Here is a 13,963-nt window from a genome sequence, read left to right on the forward strand (position 1 = left end):
GCCCTCGGACATCGCCGCCTCGGCTCGCACTGCTGCCGAGGGTGAGGGGACGCTGGAGTCTGAGCCAGCCGTGCAGGTGACGGAGGTGACCGCCACATCAGGGTTGGTGAGCTGGGGTCCTGGGCGGCCAGCAGACCCAGTGTGGATGTTCCAAATCCAGTACAACAGCAGCGAGGATGAGACGCTCATCTACCGGTGAGGACATGCGCCCCACACCCGGCTGCACTCCTGGCGCCCTCCCTCCGCCCTCTGCTCCCCACAAGGCTTTGCTTTCGCTCCTCCTCTCCTTGGGGCTGAAAACCCCTCCCTGACTATGGCTGCTGGACTCTTGGAGGAGCAGTGGCCTGGCCTGGCTGCCTGAGGGGGCTGGAGCTCAAGGGGTGGCAGGAGGACCCCACCCCATGAGATGTCCCAGGTGTCACTGAGCTGTGCAGGCCTCCCCCGGCAGCAGGTGGTGGTTGGGTCTGTCTGAAGCACATGGCCCGCGCCCGCACGCGTTATTTCTGCCCTGCTGGTGCCATCCCCCCACCCCATCCCCCTCGCTTGCCTGGATCCTGTGCCAGTGCACACACCCATCTCCTGGCCACACTCTTGAGCCTGTTTGCCTTCCTGAGTGAATGCAAGAGCCCGAGTGGCCCCCGGGGGAGGGGTGTTTGGAGCTGGGAGCGGGGAGGTGAGGATGGGGCTAGACCCCAGCCCCCAGCTCTGACCACCTGCCCTTGCCTGCAGGATAGTCCCAGCCTCCAGCCACCACTTCCTGCTGAAGCACCTGGTCCCCGGCGCTGACTATGACCTCTGCCTGCTGGCCTTGTCACCGGCCTCTGGGCCCTCCGACCTCACGGCTACCAGGCTGCTGGGCTGTGCCCACTTCTCCACGCTGCCAGCCTCACCCCTGTGCCACGCCCTGCAGGCCCACGTGCTGGGCGGGACCCTGACCGTGGCCGTGGGGGGTGTGCTGGTGGCTGCCTTACTGGTCTTCACTGTGGCCTTGCTGGTTCGGGGCCGGGGGGCCGGGAATGGCCGCCTCCCCCTCAAGCTCAGCCACGTCCAGTCCCAGACCAATGGAGGCCCCAGCCCCACACCCAAGGCCCACCCGCCACGGAGCCCCCCGCCCCGGCCGCAGCGCAGCTGCTCTCTGGACCTGGGAGACGCTGGGTGCTACGGTTACGCCAGGCGCCTGGGGGGAGCCTGGGCCCGACGGAGCCACTCTGTGCACGGAGGGCTGCTCGGGGCAGGGTGCCGGGGGGTAGGAGGCAGCGCCGAGCGGCTGGAAGAGAGTGTGGTGTGATGCATGGGCAGCTTCCTGTGTGCTCCAAGGGATGAGCCGCGTGGGGCAGAGGGCCCAGGGCGGCCACCTGGCCTGGGAGTCCCTCCCTGGTTTTTACTCTCGGTACCTCAGGCTCCCCTGTGTGCTTGGCGGGGCAGGGAGCCCTTTCCTCGGTTCTGGCCTCCAGACCAGAGTGAGGGGCAGGTCCCTCCAACAGGTGCTCACAGCCACCAAGGCAGGGGCTGCAGCCACCAATTGGGAGTCTTGTCTTTATTTATAATAAAATTGTTGGGGACACCTCAATGCTAGTCTCTGGTCTTGTCTGGCTAGGTCCCCCAAGACGGGAGGATGGGACACAGGCCAGTGGTAGCACACAGACAAGGGAGGGGCTACCGGGCCCTGTGGGGGCAGCCAGAGCAGCCTCGGGCCTCCCGGCTTCCTGTCCATGGGGGCGGCTCAGCGCTGTGCCTGGTGTGTCTGGCCTGCAGGAGCATGGGCTTGGGCAGGCGCCTCCCCTCGCCTGTAAGTGCAAAGAACGCCCCTTCCTGCCAGGTGGGGCCAGGACGTGGTGTCCAGTGTAGAGCCTGGGGAGCACACGTGAGCGCCTTCCCCATGGCGCTTCAGGGGCTGCAGGACAGACACAGGACTGGACTAAGCAGCAGGAGGAGGTGGGGGACAGTGCAGCCCTTCTGGGAGAAGGGACCTGGGCTGAGCGTACAGTGAAAAGTTCTCATGGCTCCCAGTGCTGACAGCTGTGTCTGCCACCTCCCAGGGCATCTTGTGGACTGGCAAAACGCCATCCCAAAGGAAGAGCAGGGAACCCCACTGCCCTGCCATCAGCCCACGATCCTCTGGAAGGTTCCTGTCAGAACTGTGGGTCCTAGTGGGACGGCAGCTCCCAGCTCAGATGTGATCTGGGCCTTCCAGGGAAGGCGGCCTTTGCCCTCCCTCGCTGCAGGGAGGCAGCCAGATGGGCACACAGGCCCTGCTCTGCTTCCTCTGCTGGGACCCCTGGCCAGGCCCAGGCAGCCTCTGACCTGGCCCAGCCCCTGCAGCCTCCTGAACGATTTGCTTCTAGGCACTGGCTAGGGGGCATGGGCAGACGTGGCCCTCAGCCCTGCAGAGGGTCAGGCTCCCCCAGGTGCTGTATGAGAACTCAGAAGGCAGCCCTGGCACCCCAGGCCACGGCGAACACGCTGCACAGACTCCCTGGTGTTTTCTGTGTGAGGGCCAAGGCACTGCCGCCGGGCAGCCAAGGTGAGGCAGGTGCTGTAAGGCGTACATGTGTGTTCATGTGTGCACGGACCTGGCTCACATGCGTGTGCCTGCCTTCCCAGCCCCAGAACACGCAGCTAGAGGTGGGCTTCGAGAGCCTGGTTTAGATGAATGGGAGCAAGGTCCTTGACAGAGAAGGGTGTGGGGCGCAAACGCCATGGAGGAGTGGGCGGGGGCACGGGACAGCGTGGGTGGGCATGGATGGCAAAGGGACAGGAGGGCCAGGGCTGCCACGCTAGGCACTAGCATGAGGCTCAGGGGGCGGCTACAGCCAGCGGCCTGGTCTCAGTGCACATTTGGGGAGGACTTAGCACCCCCAGACACCAGAGACACTTATCCTGCTGCTGGGCCCGTGGTCACAGGCTCTAGCGCCCCTTTCTCCACCTGGGGGGCGGAGGACGGTCTAAGGAGGATCTTTCCAGGCCCTCCAGGGTGCAGTGCAGGCACAAGGTCCTACGGCCCAGGCACCATTTTGGCACGTGGGGAGCTGCTGAGGGTGAGAAGGGAGCAGAGGAACTGGGGCACAACCCTGGGAGCCAGCCAGGACCATCGGAGCAACGGGCAGGGGCAGGCGAGGGGGATGGCCTGGGTCACCCCTGCGCATGACCATAGATCCCCTCAACACTGAAGCAGCTGCAGGACATCCCCACCAGGACACCAGGAGCCGCAGCAAAGTGCAGGGGGAGCGCGTGATGTCAGCAGCTGATGCTGCAACACACCTCTGCCCGTGTGCACGACAGGGGCCCGCAACAGGGAGGCTGAGAGGCTCCCCACGGAAGAGTAACACTGCCTGGTCTGTAGGAAGCGCGCTGCTCCCTCAGGCTGCGAGACAGGCTGGCCACACACAGGCATGGGCCCAGAAGCCTCCAGGGGCTCTTGTGACCAACCAGCCATGTGGACATGTAAGGAGCGACGGCAGGACCCTGAAGGGACAGCACGGCCCACATGCCCCCCGACCTGCCCACCAGCTGCGCCTCAACAACAGGAAGGGCTGGAAGAAGCTGCAAGGAGGACGCGAGGCCAAGGCAGAGGGGCTGGTGCCAGTGCCCAGGACAGTCCACCCTGTGGGGACCCCCAAGAAGATGGGGTGGTAACTCCCACAGGGGCTGAGGGCCAGAGCCCCTGTCCTCCGGCTCTTCTTGCCGTGACACTGACGGTAGCACCCACGGGACACGTGCTGGCTTCAAAGGCCGAGGCAGCATTTGTTGGCTGTGGATTCCTCTCTAGCTACAGATACCAGTAACAGAGCCCAGCAAAGGGCTCTTTGGATCCTAAATACCCATTTAGGGTCCTCATGCCAGGCAGGGTACCCACCAAGGCCACCCAAAGCTAAGCTGAGCTGCCAGCCCTCCAAGGGCTGGGTGCTTTGCCTCCTAAGCCTCCTGCTCATGTCTCTGGCTGCGCCCCTGCCCTCAGCTGCCCCAAAGCACCCAACACTGTGTGCACCAGGCCAGGTGAGGAGAGCAGGGGACTGGCGGGGGCCTGACTCGGCGCAAAGTGACCATTTCTACACGGCTTGGGCTCTTGCCCGGGGTGGGGATCCACATTTTCCAGAAATTAAGAATTATCTGGGAGGCCAGGCACAGTGGCTTACACCTGTAATCTCAGCACTTTGGGAGGTCGAGGCGGGCGCAACATCTGAGATCAGGTGTTTGAGACCAGCCTGGCCAACGTGATAAAACCCTGTCTCTACCAAAAATACAAAAATTAGCTAGGCATGGCGGTGGGTGCCTGTATTCCCAGCTACTTGGGAGGCTGAGGCAGGAGAATCGCTTGAACCCAGGAGGCAGAGGTTGCAGTGAGCCGAGATCGTGCCACTGCATTCTAGCTTGGGTGACAGAGCGAGACTCCATTTCAAAAAAAAAAAAAAATTATTATCTGGGGAACTTGTTCAAAACACAGGTTCTGGGGCCTCCACCCAAACCTGTGGGATCAGGATTTCCAGAAGGGAGGCCTGATGATATTTAACACACATTCCAGGTGATTCTCACCCCAGAGGGGCAGGAAGCAGTGTGGGTCTTCCTGGAACAAGGTTAGACAGGAGGTGTGTGAGGAAGAGCTCCGGCCAGGCCCCTCGCAGGGACTCCTGCAGTGGGGTGCCCAGGTGCCCGCAGAGTCTGCAAACAGCTGGAGTCTGGCATGCAGCTGCAGCTGGGGAGAGCCACTGACCTCGACCCATCAGTCAGCGGCAAGGCTGAGGTGAGACCATGTGCCGGGCCCTTGGTGCGGAGGTGAACGGCTAGGGGACCCCCCAAGGGCTGGGAGCAAAGGCAGGCAGGGGCTGCAGCTCTCACCTTCACACCTCGGACGCGGAACTCCGCAAGGGCTCTGCTCATCTTGGTGGCGGCTGTGGGGTGGTCTTTGCCGTGGGCGATGACTTTGACCAGCAGGGAGTCATAGTGGGGCGAGATGATGGCTCCTTGGAAGGCGGAAGCATTATCCAGGCGGATGCCCATGCCCTCTCCGCTCCGGAACACCTGTGGGAAGGGTGAGGCGTGAGGGCCTGCGCCAGAAACTGCAGTGGAAAAGGCCCCACCCATCCCGAGGCTGGCCAGGTGTGCGCCTGGCAGCTGCTGAGAGCTGAGCGTGCAGTGTCCACAGGTGAACCCCAGCTCTGGCTGGTCAGGTTTTGCTCTGTTTCTGCCACCAAACCCAGGAGTGCGTCTCTTCTCTATGTGCCACAGTCACTGCTGCTGGCTCCCTGTGAGGAGCTGGGAGGGGGCAGAGGAGGAAGGGAATGCCTGCCGGGGAGCGGAAGAGGGGCCTGGGCAGGCAGGGGCCGGCCCTGCCTCTATTCCCATGGACCTGCTGCACCTGCCCGAGCAACCTTCTGGCCTTTCGGACTCATCCACGTGTCCATGTGTTTGTTCCACAGCACGGATCGAGGTCTGCTGACCCAGCCGCTAAAGGGCCTCGCCATGGACTCCCAGACAGCAAGGGGACGCGCAGGCCGGCAACAGGGCCCCCGGAGGACAACGTGTGAGGCAAGAGGTGAGGCGGACCAGGGGGTTTGTTTTTGTTTCTAACAGGGTGGTGGGGAAGGCCTCAACATCCACCCACGCTCCCTTCCTTTCCTTTCCTTTCCTTCCAGAGGGAGGATGGGAGGAAGGGAGGGAGAGGAGGCAACGAGGAGGAAGTGGGAGAGGAAACGAAGGGAAAGTGCCGGAGGCAGGAGAGCGCCTGCCCAAGGGTCCACACCCAGCAGGGAAGCAATCCAAGGGCGAGGACAGGGCAACGGGGCAGCAGGACAGGGCCAGGGCCAGGGCCAGACAGCGACGGGAGGGGCAGCGGAGAGGAGGAGACAGAGGCGCCAACACTCACACACACAGGTGGCTCGTGCCGCCTGAATGACTCCTCCAGAGAAAGGCTCCCCAGAGGTGGGGACCCGTCAGGCCCAGGTAAGGAAGAAGGGAAGTAGGGGGACCACCCAGAGGGACTCGGGACACCCACTGCCCATTTCCGCTTCTCAGGGGTAGAGGCCTGTGTTCAATAAAAAGGAACTTAATAAAATATTTAAGGGTGAACACTCAGTTGAGAGCAGGAACTGTCGGCTAAAAATATTCTGTGGTGAGGCAGGCTCTGAAGAGCCAGGCCTTGGAAGTGGGGATGGAGGGAGGCAGAGAAGTCAGGGGCTGCCGGACAGTACTCAGCCTGGGGCTGCCCCCGCCTACAGATTCCTCCAGAAACAGAATGCAGGCGGCCAGCTCCCTGCTGAAGCCACAAGCTCTGCTGCTTCCAGAATCCAGAGAGCTCTGGTTCCTACCCCCAGCCTCCCCAGCCTCCCCTGTCTCAGAAGCCCAGAGCCTGGCCCATATTCATCCTTGCTCCCCTCACCGCCCCTACACAAGCCCGGGGGCCTCTGCCCTGGACTCTTGAGCAGGGCTGGAGCTCCATCAGTGTCTTGCCTCCTTTGGGGCTCAGGCCCCTGGATAGGGAGCAAGTCCCCAGCACAGCTGGCAAGGTGCTGGTAGCACGTGCAGGGCTGGGAACAGGCACTGAGTAGGCCACAGGGCTCCTGCCGACAGCTGGGACCAGAGGCTGGGGAGATGGGATTCGGAGGTCAATGACTGGGTCCCAGTGCTGAGAGGAGGGAAGGTACAGGGAGCCCTCCTGGAGAAGGCACAAGTCTTGTTGTGCTGGGGAGCCTGCCCCGGGCTGCCTCAGCGCCCCTGACACCAGCTCTCTCCCGCCACCAAGGCCGCCGTCTCACAGCCCTGAATCCGCCTCTTCGTCTCCCTCCTGTGCCGCCATCTCCGACTCCCTCACCCATCCTTGATGGGCCCCTGAGCTCGGTTAAGACTCCATTGGGACCTCTGGGCCCAGTCCTTTGCTGCCCCCACCCCCAGGTCCTGCCTTGCTGGCCCCTCCCTCAGATGGGAGTTGGAGCTTGGGCAGCAAGGCGTGGGGCTCCTGTGGGAGCTGGAGGGTCAGGGGCTGGCTTTGTGTCTGGGTCCCTGCGTTTTGCTCCAGCAAGCTGGCCTGCTCCGCGCTCCCGCCCTCATGGCTTCCTCCTGGCCTGGATGCCCGGTGGTCTCTTCCCCTGGGAGGCACCACCCCTCCTCCAGGCACTGCCTGCCTCCGTGTACTCTACGCCCAATTCAGAGCCCACATGCGGGTCCTCCCTAACTGCCGGGCTGTGGCACCTTGGCGCCACAGCCCCAGGCACCGGGCAGAACCTGTGCACAGGGGAGCTGGCATCTCCCTCTGCTCGAGCGCTGCCCACCTCAATGCGGCCAGTGTCCGGCTGGAAGCTGCGCGCGGGGTCCTCGGTGGTGACCCGGCACTGGATGGCACAGCCGTTGATGCGGATGTTCTCCTGCCGCAGGCCCAGGTCGGGTAGGCTCCTGCCTTCAGCCACGTGGATCTGAGCATGGACCAGGTCTACACTGTGGGGCATGGGGAGGAGCGAGGAGAGGACAGGAGAAGAAGGGGAACATGAGGCGGGGGATGGATGAGGGGCACTGCAGCTAGGGGGGCGTCCACACACAGTGCGACCCCTGCCCATAGCTCTAGGCCAGGCTGAACAACCAGCTCCTCCCAGCCAGTGGCTCCACAGCCCCCTGCCCTGCTCCCACCAGGAACAGACTAAACTACACTGTGCCTGGCAGCTGGAGAGGGCCCACTGAAATACCAGGACCACCTGCTCCCGCACCCCTGACTCAAGACGCCGTCCACGCAGCCCTAAGCTGCTCCTCCCAGTACTCTGCCTCCTTCTTCCTTAAGGTCTGTTTTCCCTACTCCCCTAAACACCCCCTTGGTAAAGCCTAGATGTGAAGCCTCAGCAGATCTCCAGGTCAGAGGGCCAGGATAGCTCCTTCTTGGGGCCATATGTGCTGTGCTGTGTGGGTGGCTGTGAGGGGGGCAGTGTGCAAGAGAACAGGTGCTGTGAAGGCTGGGCTCCTCGAAACGGCAACCACAGCTGTGAGAGGCTGCACAGTGGGTGCTGGGTCAGGACCTGTCTTTCTGGGGCCTGTTTTCCCGCTGGGCTTGTGCCCAAAACCCCCTAGAGATGCTTGGAGAGTGCAAGCTTCCCCAGCTCTGCAGGGTTTTCCAAGCTCAGCCTTACTGCTCCTAAGGGCAGTCACAAGTCCAAGTGGAACAGCTGTTTAAAAAAACAAAACAAAACAAAAACCAGACCAGGCACCGCGGCTCATGCCTGGAATCCCAGCACTTTGGGAGGCCAAGGTGGGTGGATCACACGAGGCCAGGACTTCAAGACCATCCTGGCCAACATGGTGAAACCCTGTCTCTACTAAAAATACAAAAATTAGGCCTGGTGGTGCACGCTGTAATCCCAGCCACTTGGGAGGCTGAGGCAGGAGAACCACTTGAACCCAGGAGGCAGAGGTTGCAGTGAGCCGAGATGGCACCACTGCACTCCAGCCTGGGCAACAGAGAGGAAAAAAAACACTCAAGGTTTTACATGTATTGCCACTGAGGCTTGTGGTGCAGGCGGCCTGGAACCTACGCTGACAGGATTTCCCCATGGTCCTGCTGCCTGCCGGACCACTTCGCAGCAGAGATAGCTCCCACTCAGTGCCATGGGCCAGGCTGCGCTCCTCCCATGCTTCATCTCCACCACAGCGCGCCGAGAGCCCTGTCATTCCCACCAGAGGAGGAGCTCGAGGGTCAGAGAGGCTGGAGCTCACCCAAGCTCCATGTGGCTCGGGACCTGAGAGCACCTGAGCCCCAATCTGCCTGACACAAAGCCGTGCTCCAGAGCAGACAGACTCCCATTCCTAATAGGATGCTCTAGACAGACCCAAGACCAACGAGTTCACAGCAGCTTGAGGGGAAAAAGTCTCACTGGGCTAAAGTGTTGGCCTTGTCTCTAAGCTTCTAAGGAGAGGGAGGGGCCTCCATGCCCCTGGCAGGCCACAGCAGCCAGTCCAAGCAGCATCCTCAGTCTCAGGTGGGGTCGGGACTGGGGGCAGAACTGGGGTCAGAGACGCTCCACAGTGAGATGGGCTGGCCCAAAGCCAGCATCAACAAATTACATGGCTCAAAATAGAGACCTTGAAGGGGCGAGGGCCATCGTGACTGTCATTTAGAAACCAGGCACATTTTAAAAATGTCATCCGCAGTGCCTGCAGGGGGCATGGTAGTGCCACCTCTCTAGAGGGCTGTTCCGAGGGATGCTGCCTATCCTTCAATCAGATAATCCTGTTGAAGGGTTTACCCTCAGAACTCTTCAGAGCTGAAGCCAGACATTCGGGCACACATGATAACTGACATGCTTAATAACCACCAGAGCCAGACACGACCTAATTGCCTAACAATCGAGGACTATGTAAGTTAAGAAATATACGCAAGACGGAATAGTACGCAGCCACTAAAAGTATTCAGAGAGAATTATGGCCTGGGGAAATGCCTTCAACAAATATTAAATTTGAAAAGTAGAATAAAAATTCTATATAAAACATCTCAATTGCATTAAACTATGTCTCTAGTAAAGCAAGTAAACCGGGAAAGCAGCAAACCAAAGACAACCGGAGAGGCCTGGGTTCCAGCGCCAGCTGTGTGAGCCCGAGCAGCTCTCCAAATGTCTCTGAGCCTTGCTGTCCTCCTGACAGATGGGAGCACCTGGGCCTGAGCAATCGGCAGCGTCCTGACAGACAGGAGGGCGGTCAGTCATTTTTATTTGCTCCTTTGTGCTGATCTTTATAATAACCATGTAATGCTTTTAGAATAATGACTTTTAAAACATTAGTACCTGGATCCCCATTGCTCTCCACCCATGTGGGGAGTGAGTGAGCCCCTGGCTGCCCCCAGGAGCCACTTCGCCTGCACTTTATGCAAAACCTAGAGGCCGTGCGTCCTGCCCCGCCCACCCGCCCGCCCACACTCACTCGGTGATCTCCTCCGTGACCGTGTGCTCCACCTGCAGGCGGGAATTGACCTCGATGAAGTAGTGCTTGCCATGCCTGTCCACCAGGAACTCCACGGTGCCCGCGTTCTCGTAGCCCACCTGTGGGGGCAGCTGCGTGAGCAGGGGGCGCACAGGCAGGACCTGGGCGAAGTGACTGGACCCAGGACAGGGATTCCATCCCACCCACTGGGTTGGCTCCGTAAAAGAACGGACTGCGGCAAACCCTGCCCCCAAAGATGGCAGGCAGACCCCAGGGCTCGGGCCTGGACACGTCCCCCAAGTAGTCCACTGGGTTCCAGGGTTCCCGGAGCCACAGATGGCTACACCCAGCTCATCCGGGAAGAGACATGGGCAGAAGCCTCCGCCCACCCCAGTCTCGGCACCTGGCCCTGCTGCCTCCAGGGCTTGCCCGCCAAGGCTGTGTCATCCGCTCAGCCCCGGAGACCCAGGCTTCTCCCAGCACCTGCTTCTGCTTGGTGGTGTTTTCAGAAAGTCCCCTTCTAGTCTACTGCGCAGTCACCTCTGGCCACCACCACCCAAAGAAATTTATTTGAGAGGTACCAACAGATAATGACTCTAACTCAAGTTTCAGCCCTAATTCCAGTTTCACTTTTGGCCCCACCAAAACCACAAACCAGATTGAATGACCTCCCTCAAACCTGTTATGGAATGTGAAATAGTATAAGCCAGTGAATAAGACCTGATTCCTGAGGTAAACCAAACCTCAGCTCTAAACGTGACCCTGGTCAATGCCTCGCGTTAGCTGTGGCTGAGGCCTTGCTGCAGAGCGCACATCCCGGCCTTCAGCCTGGGGAGGTGACAGCATCCTCCGCTGCCTATAGGCCGGGCAAGAAGAGTGGGCAGGACCCCGCTGCACGCCTGGCCACAGCAGATGCTCTCCAGGCCAGGCCTAGGGCAGGTTGCTGTGGGAGATAGCTTACCTCAGCCTCCTCCACAGCCCAGGACCCCCGACCAGAGCTCCCAGAAGAGCAGAGATGGGCAGAGGGTGCACAGCAAGGAAACAGACCATAATACACACGATGTAGGAGACAGAAGCACGTGAGGGAGGACTGCCTTTGTAATGGCCCTCAATCTTGACAGAATCCACGGAATCTCATTCTCCTGATGACAGGGATGAGCCGGTGCCACAGAGAAGCCAGCTCTGTGTAGCAGCAGGGCTGAGGAGGCGGCTGGGGCTCCTTCCCTCCCTCTTCTCAGCCATCCTGGACTCTAAGCTTGGCCTCTGGGCCAGGTGCCTCAAATGCACATGGAAAGGATGCCATGGACACATTTCTGGGCCCTGAGAGAGTCCTTCACCCTCTTCTCCCCTTCCCCCACCAACGCCCCACTGAGAGGCCTGCCGGCCTGCGAGCACAGGCTCCTGTCCCCACGGGAAGCCCACCCTTCACCTGCTTAGCGAGTTTCACAGAGTCGCTGGTGAGCCGAGTCCGAAGCTGCGGGTCCAGGTGGGCGGCGGGGGCAATCTCGACCACCTTCTGATGCCGCCGCTGGATGGAGCAATCTCGCTCATACAGGTGCAGGATGTTCCCATACTGGTCCCCTGGGGAGGGAGGTAAACTGGGCTCAGCTTTTCCTGGAATCTACACGCCTCCTAAATGCCCCTACCAACCCCACATAACCACTGTGGCCAGTCAGTACTGGCTGCCAGCAGTACAGAGGCTGCCAGGAGAGACACCAGCACCACCAAGGCTGCAAGGACCAGCTGCCAGCTCGGCCCCTAGAGCCCACTTTCCAGAGTCCTCTGTCCTCAAGGCCAGCCACTGTGACCCCACCAGGACTGGACCTCTCAGCTTCTGCCTCCGGCTGCCCCAGGCGGGGCGTCAGGACCACTCACCCAAGATCTGCACCTCGATGTGGCGCGGCTTCTCGATGAACTTCTCCACGAACAGCGCCCCGTTCCCAAAGGCGGCCAGAGCCTCTGAGTAGGCCCGGGTGTAATTCTCCTCCAGCTCCTGTGAGGGCGGGCGGGGGCCAGGCAGACATGGGACCCCACGGCACTACCTCTCCCCTGCCACGAACCCCACCCACTTTCCAGATCCCTGAGTGGTCCACCCCTGCCCCCACAGCAGGCTGCCCTGCCCTGCTCCCAGCCCTGGGCATCTTCACTCACCTCATAGCTGTGCACGACCCTCATGCCACGGCCTCCACCCCCATAGGCCGCCTTAAAGATAATGGGGAAGCCGTAGGTGTTGGAGAACTCGTGGGCCTCATGCAGGGACGTGATGGGGGCGTCTGTGCCAGGGACGACAGGGACACCTGTTGGGGGAGAGGTGTGGGGGAATCTCTGTAACGGGCAGGAATCCCTGCCACCTCTCCCTGCTGGACCCTCTCCAGGAGCTGCGTGGCCACCCCTTGCTTGCCCATTATATTCACCCGCAGCGATGGCGATGGCCCGGGCCTCCACCTTGTCTCCCATCTTGCGGACCACTTCTGGGCTTGGCCCAATAAACCGGACCCCTGCATCCTGGCAGGCCTGGGCGAAGTCCGCTCGCTCAGAGAGGAACCCGTAGCCAGGGTGCACTGCATCCACGTTGTTCTCCTGCGGGTGGGAGTCAGAGAGAGGACGGTACCCTTCAGTCCCTTCCAAGGCCTCGGCCAGCCTCTTCCCCTGCCTCACCTGCTGAGTTCCATCCATTTACCCACCCATGCCCAGAGACGCTGAGCACACCAGCCTCAAGAGACCCCCGCGGCAACTAAGACTCCCTGGTCCCTGCTGTCCAGGCCCAGCCAGGCCACTGGGCTCACCTTGGCCACCTTGATGATGTCTGGGATGTGCAGGTAGGCCTGCACGGGGGCCAGGCCGCGGCCGATGAGATAGGCTTCATCTGCTTTCTGCCGGTGCATCTGGCCCGTGTCCTGCTCAGAGTAGATGGCTACGGTGCGGATGCCCAGCTCCGTGCAGGCCCGGAACACACGGATGGCAATCTCACCTAGGGGGCAAAGAAATGAGAAGTTAGATTCCTAGGTCCTAGGAGAAGCAGAAAGGGGAGTGGGGAGCCAGGGCCTGGAGCAGAGTGGGAGAGGAACGCCAAGCCTGGGGCTGGCCACAAAGTTCCTCTCACCGGCCCCACTGGTGCTCACCTCTGTTGGCCACCATGACTTTCTTGATGGGCTTATACTCCAGGCGCCGGACATTTGGAGAGGCAGCGGGGGCGGTGGAGGTTCGGCGGATTCCCAGGAGCCTCAGGCCCCCATGGACTGTTCGGAACTTCAGCATCTGGGGAGGGAAGTCAGAGCCCAGGTTAGTGCAGCCTCAGCACTGAGGTTCCCCAGAATGAGTGAGGGCCCTCCCCAACCCCACAGTGGCCCCACAGAAAGGCCAGCACCATCTACCTCCTGGATGCCTGGCCAAGCCCAACATTTCCTGGCTTTAGAGAAGGGAGCAAATCCAAACCGAAATGGAGCCCCCGGCTCACCCTGATGTTCTAACTGTGACTTTCTTGTTGTAGAGACAGGGTCTCCCTATGTTGCCTAGGCTGCTGGCAAATGATCCTCCCGCCCCAGCCTCCTGAGGCAGTGTTTTTGTCCATTCTGCGAATGGACATTTGGGAGCTCATTGAGGTCAATGGTGAAAAAGCAAATATCCCAGGATAAAAACTAGAAGGAAGCTATCTGAGACACAGCTTTGTGATGTGTGCATTCATCTCGCAGAATTAAGCCTCTCTTTTCATTCAGCAGTTCGGAAACACTGTTTTTGTAGAATCTGCAAAGGGATATTTGGGAGTGCATTGTAGTTAAGACTACAGGTGTGAGCCACCGTGCCCAGCATAAAATGCACTATAACTTTTAAAAGTATCAGGTCGGCCCATCCTGGCTAACACAGTGAAACCCCATCTCTACTAAAACAAAATAAAAGAAAACAAAAAAAAAACAAATTAGCCAGTCATGGTGGCCGGCGCCTGTAGTCCCAGCTACTCGGGAGGCTGAGGCAGAAGAATGGTGTGAACCAAGGAGGCAGAGCTTGCAGTGAGGTGAGATCGCACCACTGCACTCCAGCCTGGGTGACAGAGCGAGACTCCGTCTCAAAAAAA

General features: G+C 60.5%; 1 protein-coding gene across 3 annotated transcripts in view; it reads right to left on the reverse strand.

The window, feature by feature from the left end:
* PC (pyruvate carboxylase) overlaps positions 1-13,963 on the reverse strand; it is a 108,757-nt gene that overhangs the window by 10,667 nt on the left and 84,127 nt on the right. For all 3 annotated transcript variants that reach the window (XM_011986964.1, XM_011986965.1, XM_011986963.1), the window contains 9 exons: positions 13,014-13,149; positions 12,678-12,862; positions 12,306-12,471; positions 12,043-12,188; positions 11,767-11,884; positions 11,321-11,472; positions 9,892-10,010; positions 7,266-7,428; positions 4,837-5,019 (listed from right to left, as the gene is read on the reverse strand). In XM_011986964.1, the coding sequence (XP_011842354.1) occupies positions 4,837-5,019; positions 7,266-7,428; positions 9,892-10,010; positions 11,321-11,472; positions 11,767-11,884; positions 12,043-12,188; positions 12,306-12,471; positions 12,678-12,862; positions 13,014-13,149 (1,368 nt within the window). The remainder of the gene's footprint in view (positions 1-4,836; positions 5,020-7,265; positions 7,429-9,891; positions 10,011-11,320; positions 11,473-11,766; positions 11,885-12,042; positions 12,189-12,305; positions 12,472-12,677; positions 12,863-13,013; positions 13,150-13,963) is intronic.

Source organism: Mandrillus leucophaeus, unplaced genomic scaffold, assembly GCF_000951045.1.
Source record: "Mandrillus leucophaeus isolate KB7577 unplaced genomic scaffold, Mleu.le_1.0 Scaffold30, whole genome shotgun sequence".
In the NCBI taxonomy this organism is placed as follows: domain Eukaryota; kingdom Metazoa; phylum Chordata; class Mammalia; order Primates; family Cercopithecidae; genus Mandrillus; species Mandrillus leucophaeus.